We start from the raw sequence: 12,940 nt of genomic DNA, 5'->3' as shown, positions 1-12,940 counted from the left end.
CTAGGCGCGTGCGTAGGTAGCTCGCGCGCCAAGTTCGCGCCTCCTCATCTTGGCATGCCCGCTTGTAACACGCTCAGAGCATATTGATAGTTCACTCAGCACTACGAGAGATCAATGGCGCAATTTTCCGGAAACATAACAATGATCAGTGGTCGTCCACGGGTAGTGACTGAGCAATGACAGTGCCGCGGCCGCGCATAGGTTGCTACGCGTGGATATTTGTTTAACTTCGGAGAGCATTGCATTATCGACGACACAGTCCAATCAATATACATAGGGCGACGCTACTGCTATCGCGGGGGCAGCAGCTGTGAACTCCTTAGCCTTCCCAATCATGAGGAGGCCAACTGAGCGGCACAGACAATTCAACAATTTACCCTTATACGAAACATTAAACGAGACTCACCGATTAGACCGAACAGGCCCAGGATGCTGCCAAATACCTCGACGATGAGGATCCTGACAAATAAATTTGGGTCCGCCGCGTCTGCTAAGGCTGCCGTCGACCCTGTAATGCCCACACAGACACCACATAGGAGGTTGCACGCCCCGACGGTCAATCCACCCCAGAAAAGCGCGTAGCCTTGTTCGATGGAGTCAGCTCGGCGCGGGTATGAATACGAGTGCACGCACCAGTGAAGTAGTTCTCTGGGGTGTATAGCAACATGTCAGGTACGCTCGTCATTTTCGCGGAATACACAATGCCAATAATCTGCGGAACGTTGGATAAGCAAACCCGACCAGTTGAGGGTATTGAACACGTACGACACCGTAGATGGCTACAACTTCACAGAAAATGATGCTGAAAGAATGTTAGGCAACAAGGGTAAGACAGAACATGAGGTGCTGTACCTGATCAAATTCTTCGTGCGTATCCGCGGCGCTCTCACTCCGCCGCCGAGAATTGATGCGCCAGTTATGAAGATTCCCCTGCATTCACGCGTAAGCATTGCACAGATGAGTGACAATCAATAGTGCACGCACCATCCAGCACCCAGCACACTCAGCCCTATGCACAATCCTATCCCCACCGACGCGAATGCATACGGACTTGTCTCTTCTAAGAAACGACCGACGTTGAACGCCTCTCCAGAACCTGACCGCAGTTCACCATCAAGTTGGTGAGTACAAGTCTCACGTCATCAAGACAAGCACACACCAGTAAAGAGTAGGTATAGCGCGATGACTATGACCACAAACGTTGTAAGCCCGTAGGCCGAGTATACTGAATACGAGCCCATCGTCTCGGGCGACGTTGCCGCTGTATGCAGCGAAAGTGGCAGTAACGGGCGCCTCTTCTGACCTACAACCCTAACCCGGTCGAAGCACTTCAACTCTGAAATGTATCATCTCCTCAAGGGATTTCACGAATATCTGACTAGGTTCACGTCATATTAATTTGTTTTGAGGTTTTGAACTGATGAGATCAGGAAGGAAGAATTCTCAGTTATTATTATTGGATTAGACGGTGCCGGAAAGACGGTACGTCCAGTTCATTTAGTTTGGTCGAAACACACAGTCAGCTCGCGCAGACACTCTTGGAGAAAATCAAGACATTATATAACGATACCCCTGGTCTTCCCGCGGACAAGATAGCACCCACAGTGGGGCAAAATAGTGGGTGCACCCCTTCGGTTGGGATAGCCTTGTAGTGATACAGCCGCAGTGGGTAAGATCACTCTTCCTTCGACAATCCTGCAATTCTGGGACCTCGGCGGACAACGGGGAATTCGCTCTATCTGGCACAGATATTATGACGATTGCCACGCCGTTGTCTTCGTGATTGACGCAGAGGATCGAGAGAGACTCGGAGAAGGCTGGGAAGTCTTCGGTGCGTCCTTCCTATGGTAGTCGAAGCTTGCGTAGGCTGATGGTGCGAAGGGAAACTAAGACTCTGTTCTATCGTCCCCACAAATACTCGGTGTGCCGCTCCTGCTACTCGCGAACAAGCAGGATAGCCCACAAAGCCTGTCAGTGGAGGAAATTCGGAACGACTACGAAGAGTGGCACAGACGGAAGCAGGAGAGCGCACGGCGACGATACGGCGAGGAGATAGAGCTTGAGAACCGCAGGGAGCGCATGGCGAGTCTCGATGTCATGGGCATCTCTGCTCTGGAGGGGTCAGTAGTCATTTATGCTGCTGAGTGTCCTACTGATACCATATCTCAGGACTGGTGTGCGCGCGGCAGTAGATTGGCTGTTCATACGAGTGCAGAACAGCAGGCGACGGTGTGTCCAGTGTTATCTCTCGTATCATTTTTTACTGAGATACAGGCCAGGGATGAACAGACCGGACAGTAGATGAACGATAATTTTCCCCGTCTCTGTTCGTGTTTTTAATCACTATCATTTAGGATTATTAGTGAGTCTTCCCGGCCCGTTTCGAGAGACGGTCGCTCAGTATCCGCTGCGTCATACAGCATTACAATTAATATGCCATGGATTGGAGCGCGCATGAAATCCCACGGCGGTATTCTCATTCATCACTGCAGTGATTCCAAGCGGGGTATTTCGATGCGCTGAAAATTTTTCCATCGCAATTTTGAGCAGGATGGAGGACTCAGTCATTCAGCTATTGTAGCCTTCTTCCAGGACTTGGTGTGCCCGTATCAGTGTTCGTCTCCATTTCGAAGGTGGGGGCGCATCAGTACATGGTGTCGTCCTGTTACTGCGATCTGTTCCACGCTGTGGGGGATATGTCATGAGCGCTCGAGCGCTGAGATGCCAAGAGCATTTGTAACTCGTTCACTCACACATATATCTGATTTGACAAGCTACACACCGAGATTTCTAGAGGTCTTGAAATCTGTGTTTCTCTCTTGAAAGCTTCCTCCTATCTAGGTTGAGTTGCTGCACTTTCGTTTCACACTGACAGATCCCATTGAACACCTTCAATTCCTCTGATGCGCCGCAGATCAGAATAACGGCTCCCTTAGGACCGAATCACACTCTTCTGCCTGCCAGAAAGTATACAACATAAAGGTGAGCCCGGACGTGTCCATCTCTCCTTATCCCGTCGCCCATCCATCATCTTGTCTAAGGTCCGTCTACTCTCTGCTGTCTTCACTTCGTTCGTTGACTAGGCCAGACGGGACTTTTAACCATGAAGAAGCCCTTATTCAAACTGTCAAGACCCAGAAGTGCAAGTCCACCCTCCCACTTAATGTTGCTATAATCTCTCATTGGTAAATAAAATTGCAGCAAAAATCGTCAGAATCTCATCAACCTCGAGCGGAACGTAGGCCGCGCCGCATTTCCACCGGGTGCTGAGATCAAGTGTCTCGCGATCACGCCTTCTTCTCCTCAGGTGCGCCAAAACGAGCCGCTCACCGACGAGGAGGACGGCCTTGAGTGGGCGGGCAATATCACCGGCGGCGCACCTTGCAGTCTTTCTTCATACGACTTCGACGCCGGCTCGTCCGACCTCTGGGTCCCGTCGTACCAGTGCAAGTAATATTTGCCAGGGGAAGAACAACTACAACACGGGCTCATCGTTCACGAGTACTGAGAAGCCGGGCACATTCTCCCTCCAGTATGGTGACCAATCCACTGTGTCCGCATCTATACATACCGATCCCGGTCAGTCGAGCGTTCGCTAGCACTGTCAGAGTGGCCCTCACGTTGGGACTGACGTTCCTGTAGTGGATGTTGCAGCCGTGACACAGCTACCGAGGAAATTCCGATCTAACCCTGCGGACGGTTTGCTTGGCTTTGCCTATCCCGCGATACCCAATCTCAACCAGGTATGGAAACTAATGTCCACGTCTATATTCCTTGAATCTGACTTCACACAGAATCCCTTTCTTCAACAACGCGTACGAACAAGGCGCTGTCCCAGAGGATGTCTTCTCCTTCAATTTAGCTTCTACCGGATCTGAGCTTTTTCCCTCGGCGGCACCGACGACACGCTCTATACCGGCTCCGTAGAATGTGACGACATCAACGCAGCAATTTGGCTTCTGGCAGCCTACGAGTGCGAGTGCAATCGTCAGCGGAAAATCCGTCGTTAACGGCATCGATACCATCATTGATACTGGTACGGGTGTCATGTATGGCCCCCCCGCCCTCGTCGAGCTGTTCTACCTGGCGGTCCCTCGCTCGTTCCTGTTCGACCCAGTGAATGGATTCTACGCGTATCCGTGCGTAGAACGCCCTTCCGTAGCATTCAGCTGGGGACGAAAGAACTGGGCCGTTAGCGCGGAGAAGTGAGTCTCACATCTTCCTCATCAGTTCAGAACTACACTGATCGCGCTCTGCTGCAGCTTCTCCTTGGGTGGGATTAGATAAGGGTATTGTGTTCAATGGGGCACTTGCGGGCAAAGAAAGACCTTCAAGTTAGGTCTGGTCCTAACACCTTCCTCCCCGGCGACAGGCATGTTCCTTGCTGATGGGTGCGCAATGCACTGCTCACATACTCTGCCTCCTCCCTAGATTCATAATCAATGTCTACACAGTCTCCTCCTTCGCTCGCAATGCCGTTGGGTTCGCCGAACTAGCGTAGGGCATTGAGGGTCGAAGGTGTCTCCTCAGTGGCTTTGGATGTATGTAAGTACGGTCTGTTCCGTAGCGCAAAATTCGTGAGTCTTGTAAACGCGCATCGTCATAGCAGACACTTCGTGCGGCATCCTAGCTGCGTTTCGACTGGTAAAAGACGGGCATCTGATGCAGTTGCCTGCCGTAATCTCCGGATGTCATGAACTAACCTACTTACCTTGTCCTCACCCCAGTTATACTCGAAACGCCGCCAGGTAGTGGCAGCAGAGAGCATGAGATTGTGTCCGTTCGGAAGCGGACAGAATTGCCGCAAAACAGATAGCACAGAGTGACAAACGCGTGAAAAGACTTGCGCACGTCAGCACGTGCTCTCAACACGGTCCCGTGACCCAGTATCGAAAACTCAAGCGCTAAGTGCTCCAACAGCCCAGCTACTGCCCAAAATATGTTCTGCACTTTGCTTTGACGCGGAGCCACGACCATCTAGTTACAGCGAATCCTCGAATGCATATCGCGACATCGACAACAAGATTGCCACAAGCAAACACGATACGGAATGAGCGACAATGTTCGTCAATTAAGTACATGCAGTTCCGAGTCCCTTCAGCTTAGCGATTGCATCCAAACTTGTAAATATAGCAGCACCATCACCCCAGGTATACATTGGGGAAAAAAAGCGTCCGAGTCTTCAAGCAAACTGAAAAGAGCGAATGCGTGGCTACCATGCGGAAGCAAGGGTGAGCGCGAGGCCCGCCGCGATGTAGAACCCGCCGACGCTCGCGATCGTCGAGAGCGCGCCAGAAGTCGCTGAGCCACCTGAGCCTGGCGGGCCCGAGGGCGAGCTCCCTGCGCTGGTGGGTGACCCGCCGGTGGTGGTATGCGAACCGCTACCGCCTAATTGTCCACGCACCAGTTAGAGAAAAGTGACGCGAGCTCAGCATATTGACATACCGAATGTGGTGTGGAATGAAGCAGTGCTTTGTGCACCATTAGAGGAGCTGGAGCCTCCTGCGGATTGCACGAGGCGGGCAGGGAAGAAAATATAGATCATATGATTGTGAGTAAAGCTTCTCAAAGAGAGTCGAGAAGAGAAGACGCACCAGAAGAAGACGCACCAGACGAAGACCCGCCGGCCAACTGCGCAAATCCGATCGACAAAGGACTGGCACGGAATACGCTGTAGACGTTTTTCTGTTTTGGATTCATCGCTTAATCAGGCACATACACTGCAACAACTCCGCTGGGCTTACCAAAAATGTGTCGCCGACGATCCAGCTCGGATCGCCGTTGCCCACATTCGCGCCAAGTGTAACGTCGAATACACCGCCCATGCATTGGCCTGCGTCGAGAGTGCCGAGGTTCATGTCCGTAGGGTCAATTGGCCATGACCGACCACCAAACGAGAGTGACACGTTCACCGTAGTGGTGCAAGCTGCAAAACCGTCAAAACACGTGTGAAGACATGACTTGCAGGCACGCACGGAAGCTGTAGAAACCCTCGTTCTGACCCGTAAGCGCCTGCGAGCCGGGGATTGCGCTGTATATTGCCTGAACCGCGTCAGTGGGCGCACCGATGAGCGTCGTGCCAGTGTCGATCGCAGCAAGCGCGTCACTCCCACCGCCGATCGTAACGGGTTTGCCCTGCACGGTGACGCCAGACACGGACAGGAGCCAGAACGTCGGGTTGGACGTGCCGTTCGCCATGTCGTGAAACTCGATGTTGCCCGTATACAGACTGCTATTCGTGCCGCCGAGCGTGAACACGCCGCCATACTCCTGGCCGGCCGCGTTCGCGTCGCCGTTAAAGCGTGTGAGCCAAAACGACATTTCCGGATTCGAAAGTTGGTTCCCCGAGATCAGTGCCTGCCAGAAGGGCATCGACTGCGTCGACGCGAGTGACTGGAACGCGAGCCCCATGAGCCCCGCTGCGGTGCCGTGCAGCACGCCCGAGGTCATATCCTCCACCGCAACGAACGCCTGCTGCGCTATAGAGAAACCGCCCATGGTTATCGTGTCCTGCACAAGCACACCGGCAACTGTGCCGCTGCCGTATGGAATCGTCACCGCGTACGCCTGGCCGTTCACCTCTGGGATTTTAAGGCTCGTCGAGACGGAAGGGTCAAAGGCGGGTCCGACGGGACAAGTAGAGCAGTTGGTGACTGGGAACCAAAGGTCGGACGAGCCGGTGTCGAGAATGACTGAGAAGTCCTGCGGTGGGGTGCCGGCTGTGACGGTGCCGGTGTAGGAGACATCGCTGTCCTGCCAGACATAAACACACGCCCCATGGGATGCGAGCGAGAGAGCTCACCTGGTCCGTAATTGGAATACCAGCAGTCTGTCCTCGCTTTTGGAGTTTCGAGGAAAGCGTCTCGAAACCGTACCTGGCACGTATGCGCTCGGCCGACGCAGCGTAAGCAGCCAGCGAAGGATTCCTCTTGCGGTTCATGGAGACATGGAGAGGCTCCGCCGCAACGAGGGCAGCAAATAGAAGGAGCTGCAGCCCAGGGTAGTAAAGCATGGATGTAAGGAAGGAGAATTAGAGATGAAATCGATCAAAGCCAAGCGCTAGTTCTTATACTTTGCACCACGACTTCTGGCAGTAGCCACAGCACTGATGCAAACGCCAATTAGCACCGCTCCCCGCGACAGCAGGCAGGAAGCTAGTGCTTTTTGAAAGGCAGGTACGAGATGCGGCGGTACTAGTACGTCTGAAAAGACACGAGCGTGTGGAGAGCATTATAATAAACTCAGGAAGCCGTGCCAAGTGGGCGCGCGCCTTGTGGGCTGAAAAATCATTTTCCAGGACAACGTAAAATGTGGTATGACAGAAACGCCAGAAATCGGAAGAGCCAAGGCCCAAGAGGAAGAACGAGAACAGCCTCGTCGGACAACAGAGAGATCAAGCTGACGACCGTCGCTGACTCGGACACACAGACGTTCCGAAGATGCACGCGTTCGCTACTTTCCGGCCTTCCCGGAACAGGCAGAGGTGGCTGAAAGTGTCTTCCACTCGACCACTCGACTCATTTCCGCTTCCAACATAAAAACCTTCCTTGGCAGATCGATGGCAGGGCTGGCCTCGAGTTACACAACACGTCACAGCGATAGGATGAAAAGGCGCACAGATAGCGGCGGGTCACGCTGACACTGACAGGACACGCCAAGGCGTACCGAACGCATGCTAGAGTGATCATCATTCTAAATCCTAGTAGTTATACAGCAATGTGATTGATGTTGGCATCTTTGACTTAAACAGCGTACCGTGAATCTGTATCGTGCGTAAAGCTACCATACACGAAGAGTCAGATCTAGTCAGCGCGACTCGCCCGAACCCTCATCGACGTACTGTACTCAGCCGCTTAAGCCCAAGTGTCTCCAGTTCGGATTCACGTCCCCACGAAGATGGTCAGGAGTCGGTGGAAGTGAGTTATGCATGCCAATAGCGATGTGGAATGTCCTAGACTTTTGCCGTTATTTCCAGTATCAGTCGGAGCGGCAGCTCTGGCAAGGGAGGAGGCCGCGGCTCTACAGCAAACCGGCCAAATTCAGAACAGAACTGGCTGCGGAACGTCGGGGCAGTGCACACGACTCTGCCGCGGCATCTCCTGAGTCTTGGCCATCGACAAATCGCTCCTCGTCATCGTGGCCGTCAGCCAGCAGACCCCGTGACATAAGCAGCTGCGCAGTCCACCGCCGGGCTACACCTCTCTTCCCCACCACCAACATGTTTTGGTCCTCGTCGCTGTTGCTGTCGTTGTTTGCTCTTCCTGTTGTCGCCGAACCCGTCAATGTCCCTTTAATTCGCAGGCAGGCGGCGCGAGCCGCCATCGACGACTTTGTTGCTTCAGCGGAATTCATGCGCGCGCGGTACGGGTTCGAGACCCTATCCTCCAAGCTCCAGAGGCGTGGCTCAACTGCAGGCATTCCCATGATAAACCAGGTCAGCCAGCTTGACCTTCGGGAAATTTCCTTCATCTCTAAAAAATATTAATGTCCCGTTATGACATCATAATCCAGTTCTCAGACTCATCCTATATCGCGAGCATCTCGATAGGCACACCGTCCCAGAGTTTCCCCGTCGTGCTCGACACTGGCTCCTCGGACCTCTGGCTCTCGTCTACTAATTGCGTGTCATGCGCGTCAGGCACGCCCGAGTTCAACCCCTCCTCGTCCTCGTCTCTTACCCAACCATCCTCGGCGGGTAGTGGCGGAGGTAACAGCAGTGGTGGCAGTGAGGTCAGCATCCAATATGGGAGCGGTACGGTGCAGGGCACGCTCGCGCAGGACACCGTGAGCATGGGCGGCTTCACTGTCAAGTCGCAGACGTTCTTGCTCGCGAACCAGGTCACGTCGCAGCTGCTCTCGGGAAACGTCTCTGGTATTATTGGCCTCGCGTTCGAGGCTCTCGCGTCTACGCAGGCGACACCGTTCTGGCAGGCCCTCGTCTCAGACGGCCAGCTGGCGAGCGGCGAGATGAGCTTCTGGCTCACCCGCTTCGTCGATGACCCCACCGCCCAGGCGGAGGAGTACGGCGGCGTGTTCACGCTCGGCGGCACGAACAGCAGCCTCTTCACGGGCAACATCGAGTTTCAGAGCCTCACCGGCTCGAGCAGCAGCCCGTCGTTCTGGCTGCTCACCGTCTCCGCCGTCACCGTACAGGGCAAGTCGGTCTCCTTCCAGAACGGCACTTCTGCACAGGCGGCAATCGACACCGGCACGACGCTCATCGGCGCGCCCACGCAGGCGGTGCAGGCGATTTACGGTGCGATTCCCGGCGCACAGGCGCTGACGGGCCAGTACGCGGGCTTCTGGTCGTTCCGTGAGTTCCGCGGATCGTCCCCTCTATTGCATCTGAATATGACGGGTTACAGCGTGCTCGACCAACCTCAATATCTCGTTTGCGTTTGGGGGACAGTCATGGCCTGTTAGCGCCGCGGATATGAATCTCGGGAGCGTCGACAACAAAAATGACTGTCTCGGCGGCATATTTGACCTCAATCTCGGCTCCAGCGTCGGGAACGGGAACCCCAGCTGGGTGTTCGGAGACACTTTCCTGGTACGTCTTGAGTGGACACGACTATTCGTGTGTCTGACCTCTTGCAGAAAAATGTGTATAGCGTGTTCCGCGCGAATCCGCCGGCGGTCGGCTTTGCACAACTGTCAAATGCCGCAGGAGGTTCTTCAGGTGCGAGCTGTTATGCTGATCAGGTTTGTCCCTTGTCACTCACAGGCCTTCTTCAGGTACTCCTGGTACCCCCGGCTCTGCGACATTCACCCAGACCGGCTTGCCACTGCCTACGAGTTCGAGTACGTCCACCACATCTTCTGCGCCCTGTTCTGTTACTCACTGATCCGCAGGCTCGAGTGGGAGTGGAAGTGGGAGCGGAAGCGGAAACGGAAGCGGGAGCAGCTCAGGCGCGTCGCCTCTGATTGTGAACTCGCACGCGGCTGCCCTGTCGCTGGTCGCGCTCGCCGCGGCGTGGCTTGTCGCTGCATGATATGACCCCGTGTGCGGTAATTCTAATGCAAGGATATAGTACGTGTGCGGCTCCGTAACTGCCTTTGGATTGGCCGGACGCTTTCGCGTTTAATATGTATTTGCTGTCCTACGTGGTGGCCCTGCGTTCGTTATACACGATTTATCCCTCGTTGTGCTTTATCTTAGACTTTGGATTTGGATGCTCACAGGCTGCGAAGACTGGTGTCGTTGGGTGTTACATCGGGTGTGCGTGGTCTTCGTGTTCCATGCTACAGGAGAACTTCGGGCTCAAAACTTTCGGCATATGTGCGTCATGCAGATGGAAATGTAGGACAAACAACGAAACCTGGAGGGGGACCTGACGAGAAAGATGGAACCTTGAGAAACGCAAGAGTGGCTGAGAATGGTGGGCACCGGGGGACCAGGTTGAGTACACGCGTCACTGATAACTCTTTGTGCAATGTGAAGTTCGCTCCCTCCCGTGAATCTTGGGCCTTCGTATGGACTTGCAGGGACAACGAGAACGGAGCCGGATGGACAAGGACAAATGAGATCGAAGTAGAGATCCGCAGGACGTTGTCCCGCCCATACAGAGGCCACTTCAATTGCCACGCGTTGGCACGCGCAGTCCTGCAAGAATGCACGTCCGTACTGTTTGATCAGCCCACCTCCTGAACGGACCACTCACTTCACATATAACCTTATCCGCTATGGCCCGCAAACGAAAGCCCCTCCCAGAAGGTGAGCAATCAAGACAAATTGTTGTGGCATCACTTTCTCACCTACTATCTCCAAGAAATCTACCTGGATCCCGCCACCAAGAAGGTGCGCTGTGAGGCCTGCAAGGACAACCCGAGCCCGAACCTCCCGAAACATAGGTCGTCTTCGTCGGACTGGATCTGGCGTCAGTCCCTTGGCGCGCACCTGAAAGCGCAGTCGCACCAGGCGAACGTCAAGCGGTGGAAGGCGGCCCGCGAGCGTGCGCGGATCATGTCCAAGGTTTCGTATGTCGCTGCAGTTGCCAGCACGCGACGCGCACGGCGGCCTGCTGCATCGGATGCGGGTGAGCAGTCTGCGAGTGAGGAAGATGGAAGTGAGGGAGATGGGGAAGAGACGGATCAAGATGTGGACGAGGACGGCACGTCAGGCCAAGACACGTCCACACAAGAAGACTCCGAGCTGTGTTTCCCTGGTGTGAAGGATGCAAACGGTTGTGTAGTACAGGACTCGCCAGATTGTGAGACAGAAGCGCCAGTATTGCACGTGCAGGTCGAGGGCAGCCGACGACTTGCAGATGCCCAGGAAACATAGGTCGTAGTAGTTCGTCAGTTTCAGGTCCGGAATGTGCTGTAGCATGATTTCAAATTGTTCCTTCGAATATGGAACCCCAACGGTACCTGGATAAGGACATCATCGATTCAGCAGCACGGAGAAGAGTGTCTTTCCAGCAACAGTGAGAAGTGAGTTGCTGTCGCAAATTACGCCTTTCGCAGAGCCACTATGGCGAAATCGCACCGAAGTGAATGGTCACTCCTCCATCGTGCTACGCGAGAACGCACATGACGCTGGTGTGCTCGCTGAAATGGAACGGTGCTATTGGTGTTAGATAGCGTTAGTGGGAATGAGAACAAGGAGTCATAGCACGAACACGAGCCATTTACTATAAAGATATTCACCATCGTTGTGGTCTGCGGGAAGATGCTGGACGAAATGTACCTCAACACAGACGATTCCTACAAGAAAAATCAACTCTTTGGGGTTCGTGAATGATCGGCATATAAAGATACTCATTGCAAGATAATACCAGTGTCATGCCGAAAGCCTGTGTACGGTTCAGCAAAATGGTTCAAACCGCGTGAGACATCCACTCACAACGGAGACCCTGCCGTAACAAAGAGCGCGTTTCTTTTGCAATAGTGTGTGGATATTCGTAGTAGTTTAGTCAAGGTCGTATTTGAAGTGACGATATAGGAAGCAAACTGCAACATGGAGTTGAGCTAGTGTACTAGTAAGAGCTATCCACGACGGGTAACAAGACGGAAAACTTCTCTGTAAAAACAGTCCATTGAGCAATATGGCTAGTTTGTAGCTAATGGTTTGAGGTATGTCCATCCCGGCGATAAAACGTGGAATTCAGGGTCCCGATGTAGCGCGATCCAGCGGTGGGGCGGAAGTTACGGCAATAACCATGAACATGAAAAAAGGACCAAATCGTGGCGGATGGAATACTCCTTAGTACAAAAGAAACGCAGTGGGGCCGCGGGTCAAGCCGTTGTCTCCGAACAGGGCACCAAAGGCCCGCGTCAGCAGGCTATTAGCATCAGGCAATGTGGAGATAAATGCGCAACAAAAGTACACTTCACGGCTCGCCTAAGCACGGATCGACCGACGTCAGAAAGGAGAAATAACTTTAAGCAACTTGCGAACGCGCGACGCGTCCTGACGCGTCTCTACGCGTAGCCATCACGTGATCGAGAGCTACCTTGTCGCAACTTTGAACTTTCGTGGCCCCTGTCACTGACAGATCACTGAGGAACTTCAGGCGGGCCTTCTTCCCACTGGTAATATCTTGTCTATCATGCCGGTTATACACCTCTCGAGTATCGCTCTCAACGACGATGATTTTGATGAAGACGACCGAAGCTTTCGTATCGCAAATTATGGAAAAGCGAATCGGACGAAGTATTCGTTCAGAAGTGTTGCTCATTTCCAGATTACGAAGATTTACGGGACATGATGGAGTCCAGCGATATCGACGTTGATTCTTCCGCAGGCCATGACGACAATGAGGCGGCTGCTTCAGCTGTCGGTGACCCTGTCTTTGATGTCCCTAACATAACCATCAACTACACTGTTCTCGACCTGTCGTGGCTGCCTCGACCTATCGCAAGTTCTCAGCCGATGATACTCGTTCGACAGGAGTATGTAGACGCAATGGCAACTTTCGAGAAAGACCAAAGGCCTGTC

General features: G+C 53.7%; 6 protein-coding genes across 6 annotated transcripts; 4 read left to right on the top strand and 2 right to left on the bottom strand.

Moving 5' to 3' along the window:
- Positions 1 to 264: 264 nt before the first annotated feature.
- On the bottom strand, positions 265 to 1,241 carry SCP_0302070 (Probable V-type proton ATPase 20 kDa proteolipid; the record flags this gene model as incomplete). The annotated part of the gene is made up of 7 exons (XM_027755604.1): positions 265 to 347; positions 407 to 583; positions 634 to 712; positions 766 to 802; positions 853 to 930; positions 985 to 1,096; positions 1,160 to 1,241. The coding sequence occupies 7 exons, from the start codon at positions 1,239 to 1,241 to the stop codon at positions 265 to 267; spliced, it is 648 nt and encodes a 215-aa protein (XP_027611405.1).
- Positions 1,242 to 1,341: 100 nt separating this feature from the next.
- Positions 1,342 to 2,301, top strand: SCP_0302060 (ADP-ribosylation factor-like protein; the record flags this gene model as incomplete). The annotated part of the gene is made up of 7 exons (XM_027755603.1): positions 1,342 to 1,382; positions 1,431 to 1,482; positions 1,533 to 1,617; positions 1,667 to 1,831; positions 1,892 to 2,120; positions 2,170 to 2,229; positions 2,280 to 2,301. The coding sequence occupies 7 exons, from the start codon at positions 1,342 to 1,344 to the stop codon at positions 2,299 to 2,301; spliced, it is 654 nt and encodes a 217-aa protein (XP_027611404.1).
- Positions 2,302 to 4,047: 1,746 nt separating this feature from the next.
- On the top strand, positions 4,048 to 4,287 carry SCP_0302050 (hypothetical protein; the record flags this gene model as incomplete). The annotated part of the gene is made up of 2 exons (XM_027755602.1): positions 4,048 to 4,205; positions 4,263 to 4,287. The coding sequence occupies 2 exons, from the start codon at positions 4,048 to 4,050 to the stop codon at positions 4,285 to 4,287; spliced, it is 183 nt and encodes a 60-aa protein (XP_027611403.1).
- Positions 4,288 to 5,212: 925 nt separating this feature from the next.
- Positions 5,213 to 7,012, bottom strand: SCP_0302040 (Aspartic protease; the record flags this gene model as incomplete). The annotated part of the gene is made up of 6 exons (XM_027755601.1): positions 5,213 to 5,388; positions 5,446 to 5,502; positions 5,595 to 5,685; positions 5,745 to 5,926; positions 5,976 to 6,753; positions 6,803 to 7,012. The coding sequence occupies 6 exons, from the start codon at positions 7,010 to 7,012 to the stop codon at positions 5,213 to 5,215; spliced, it is 1,494 nt and encodes a 497-aa protein (XP_027611402.1).
- A 1,206-nt stretch (positions 7,013 to 8,218) lies between these two features.
- On the top strand, positions 8,219 to 9,992 carry SCP_0302030 (Aspartic protease; the record flags this gene model as incomplete). Its single annotated transcript, XM_027755600.1, has 6 exons — positions 8,219 to 8,434; positions 8,512 to 9,313; positions 9,366 to 9,550; positions 9,598 to 9,679; positions 9,736 to 9,801; positions 9,853 to 9,992. 6 exons carry the CDS (start codon positions 8,219 to 8,221, stop codon positions 9,990 to 9,992), a joined length of 1,491 nt encoding a protein of 496 aa, XP_027611401.1.
- A 691-nt stretch (positions 9,993 to 10,683) lies between these two features.
- Positions 10,684 to 11,284, top strand: SCP_0302020 (hypothetical protein; the record flags this gene model as incomplete). The annotated part of the gene is made up of 2 exons (XM_027755599.1): positions 10,684 to 10,714; positions 10,770 to 11,284. The coding sequence occupies 2 exons, from the start codon at positions 10,684 to 10,686 to the stop codon at positions 11,282 to 11,284; spliced, it is 546 nt and encodes a 181-aa protein (XP_027611400.1).
- Positions 11,285 to 12,940: the final 1,656 nt, after the last annotated feature.

Source organism: Sparassis crispa, assembly GCF_003851025.1.
Source record: "Sparassis crispa DNA, contig_000002F, whole genome shotgun sequence".
Classification (NCBI taxonomy): Eukaryota; Fungi; Basidiomycota; class Agaricomycetes; order Polyporales; family Sparassidaceae; genus Sparassis; species Sparassis crispa.
The sequence above is the reverse complement of the archived record's forward strand: the minus strand, read 5'-3'. Positions and strand labels throughout refer to the sequence as shown.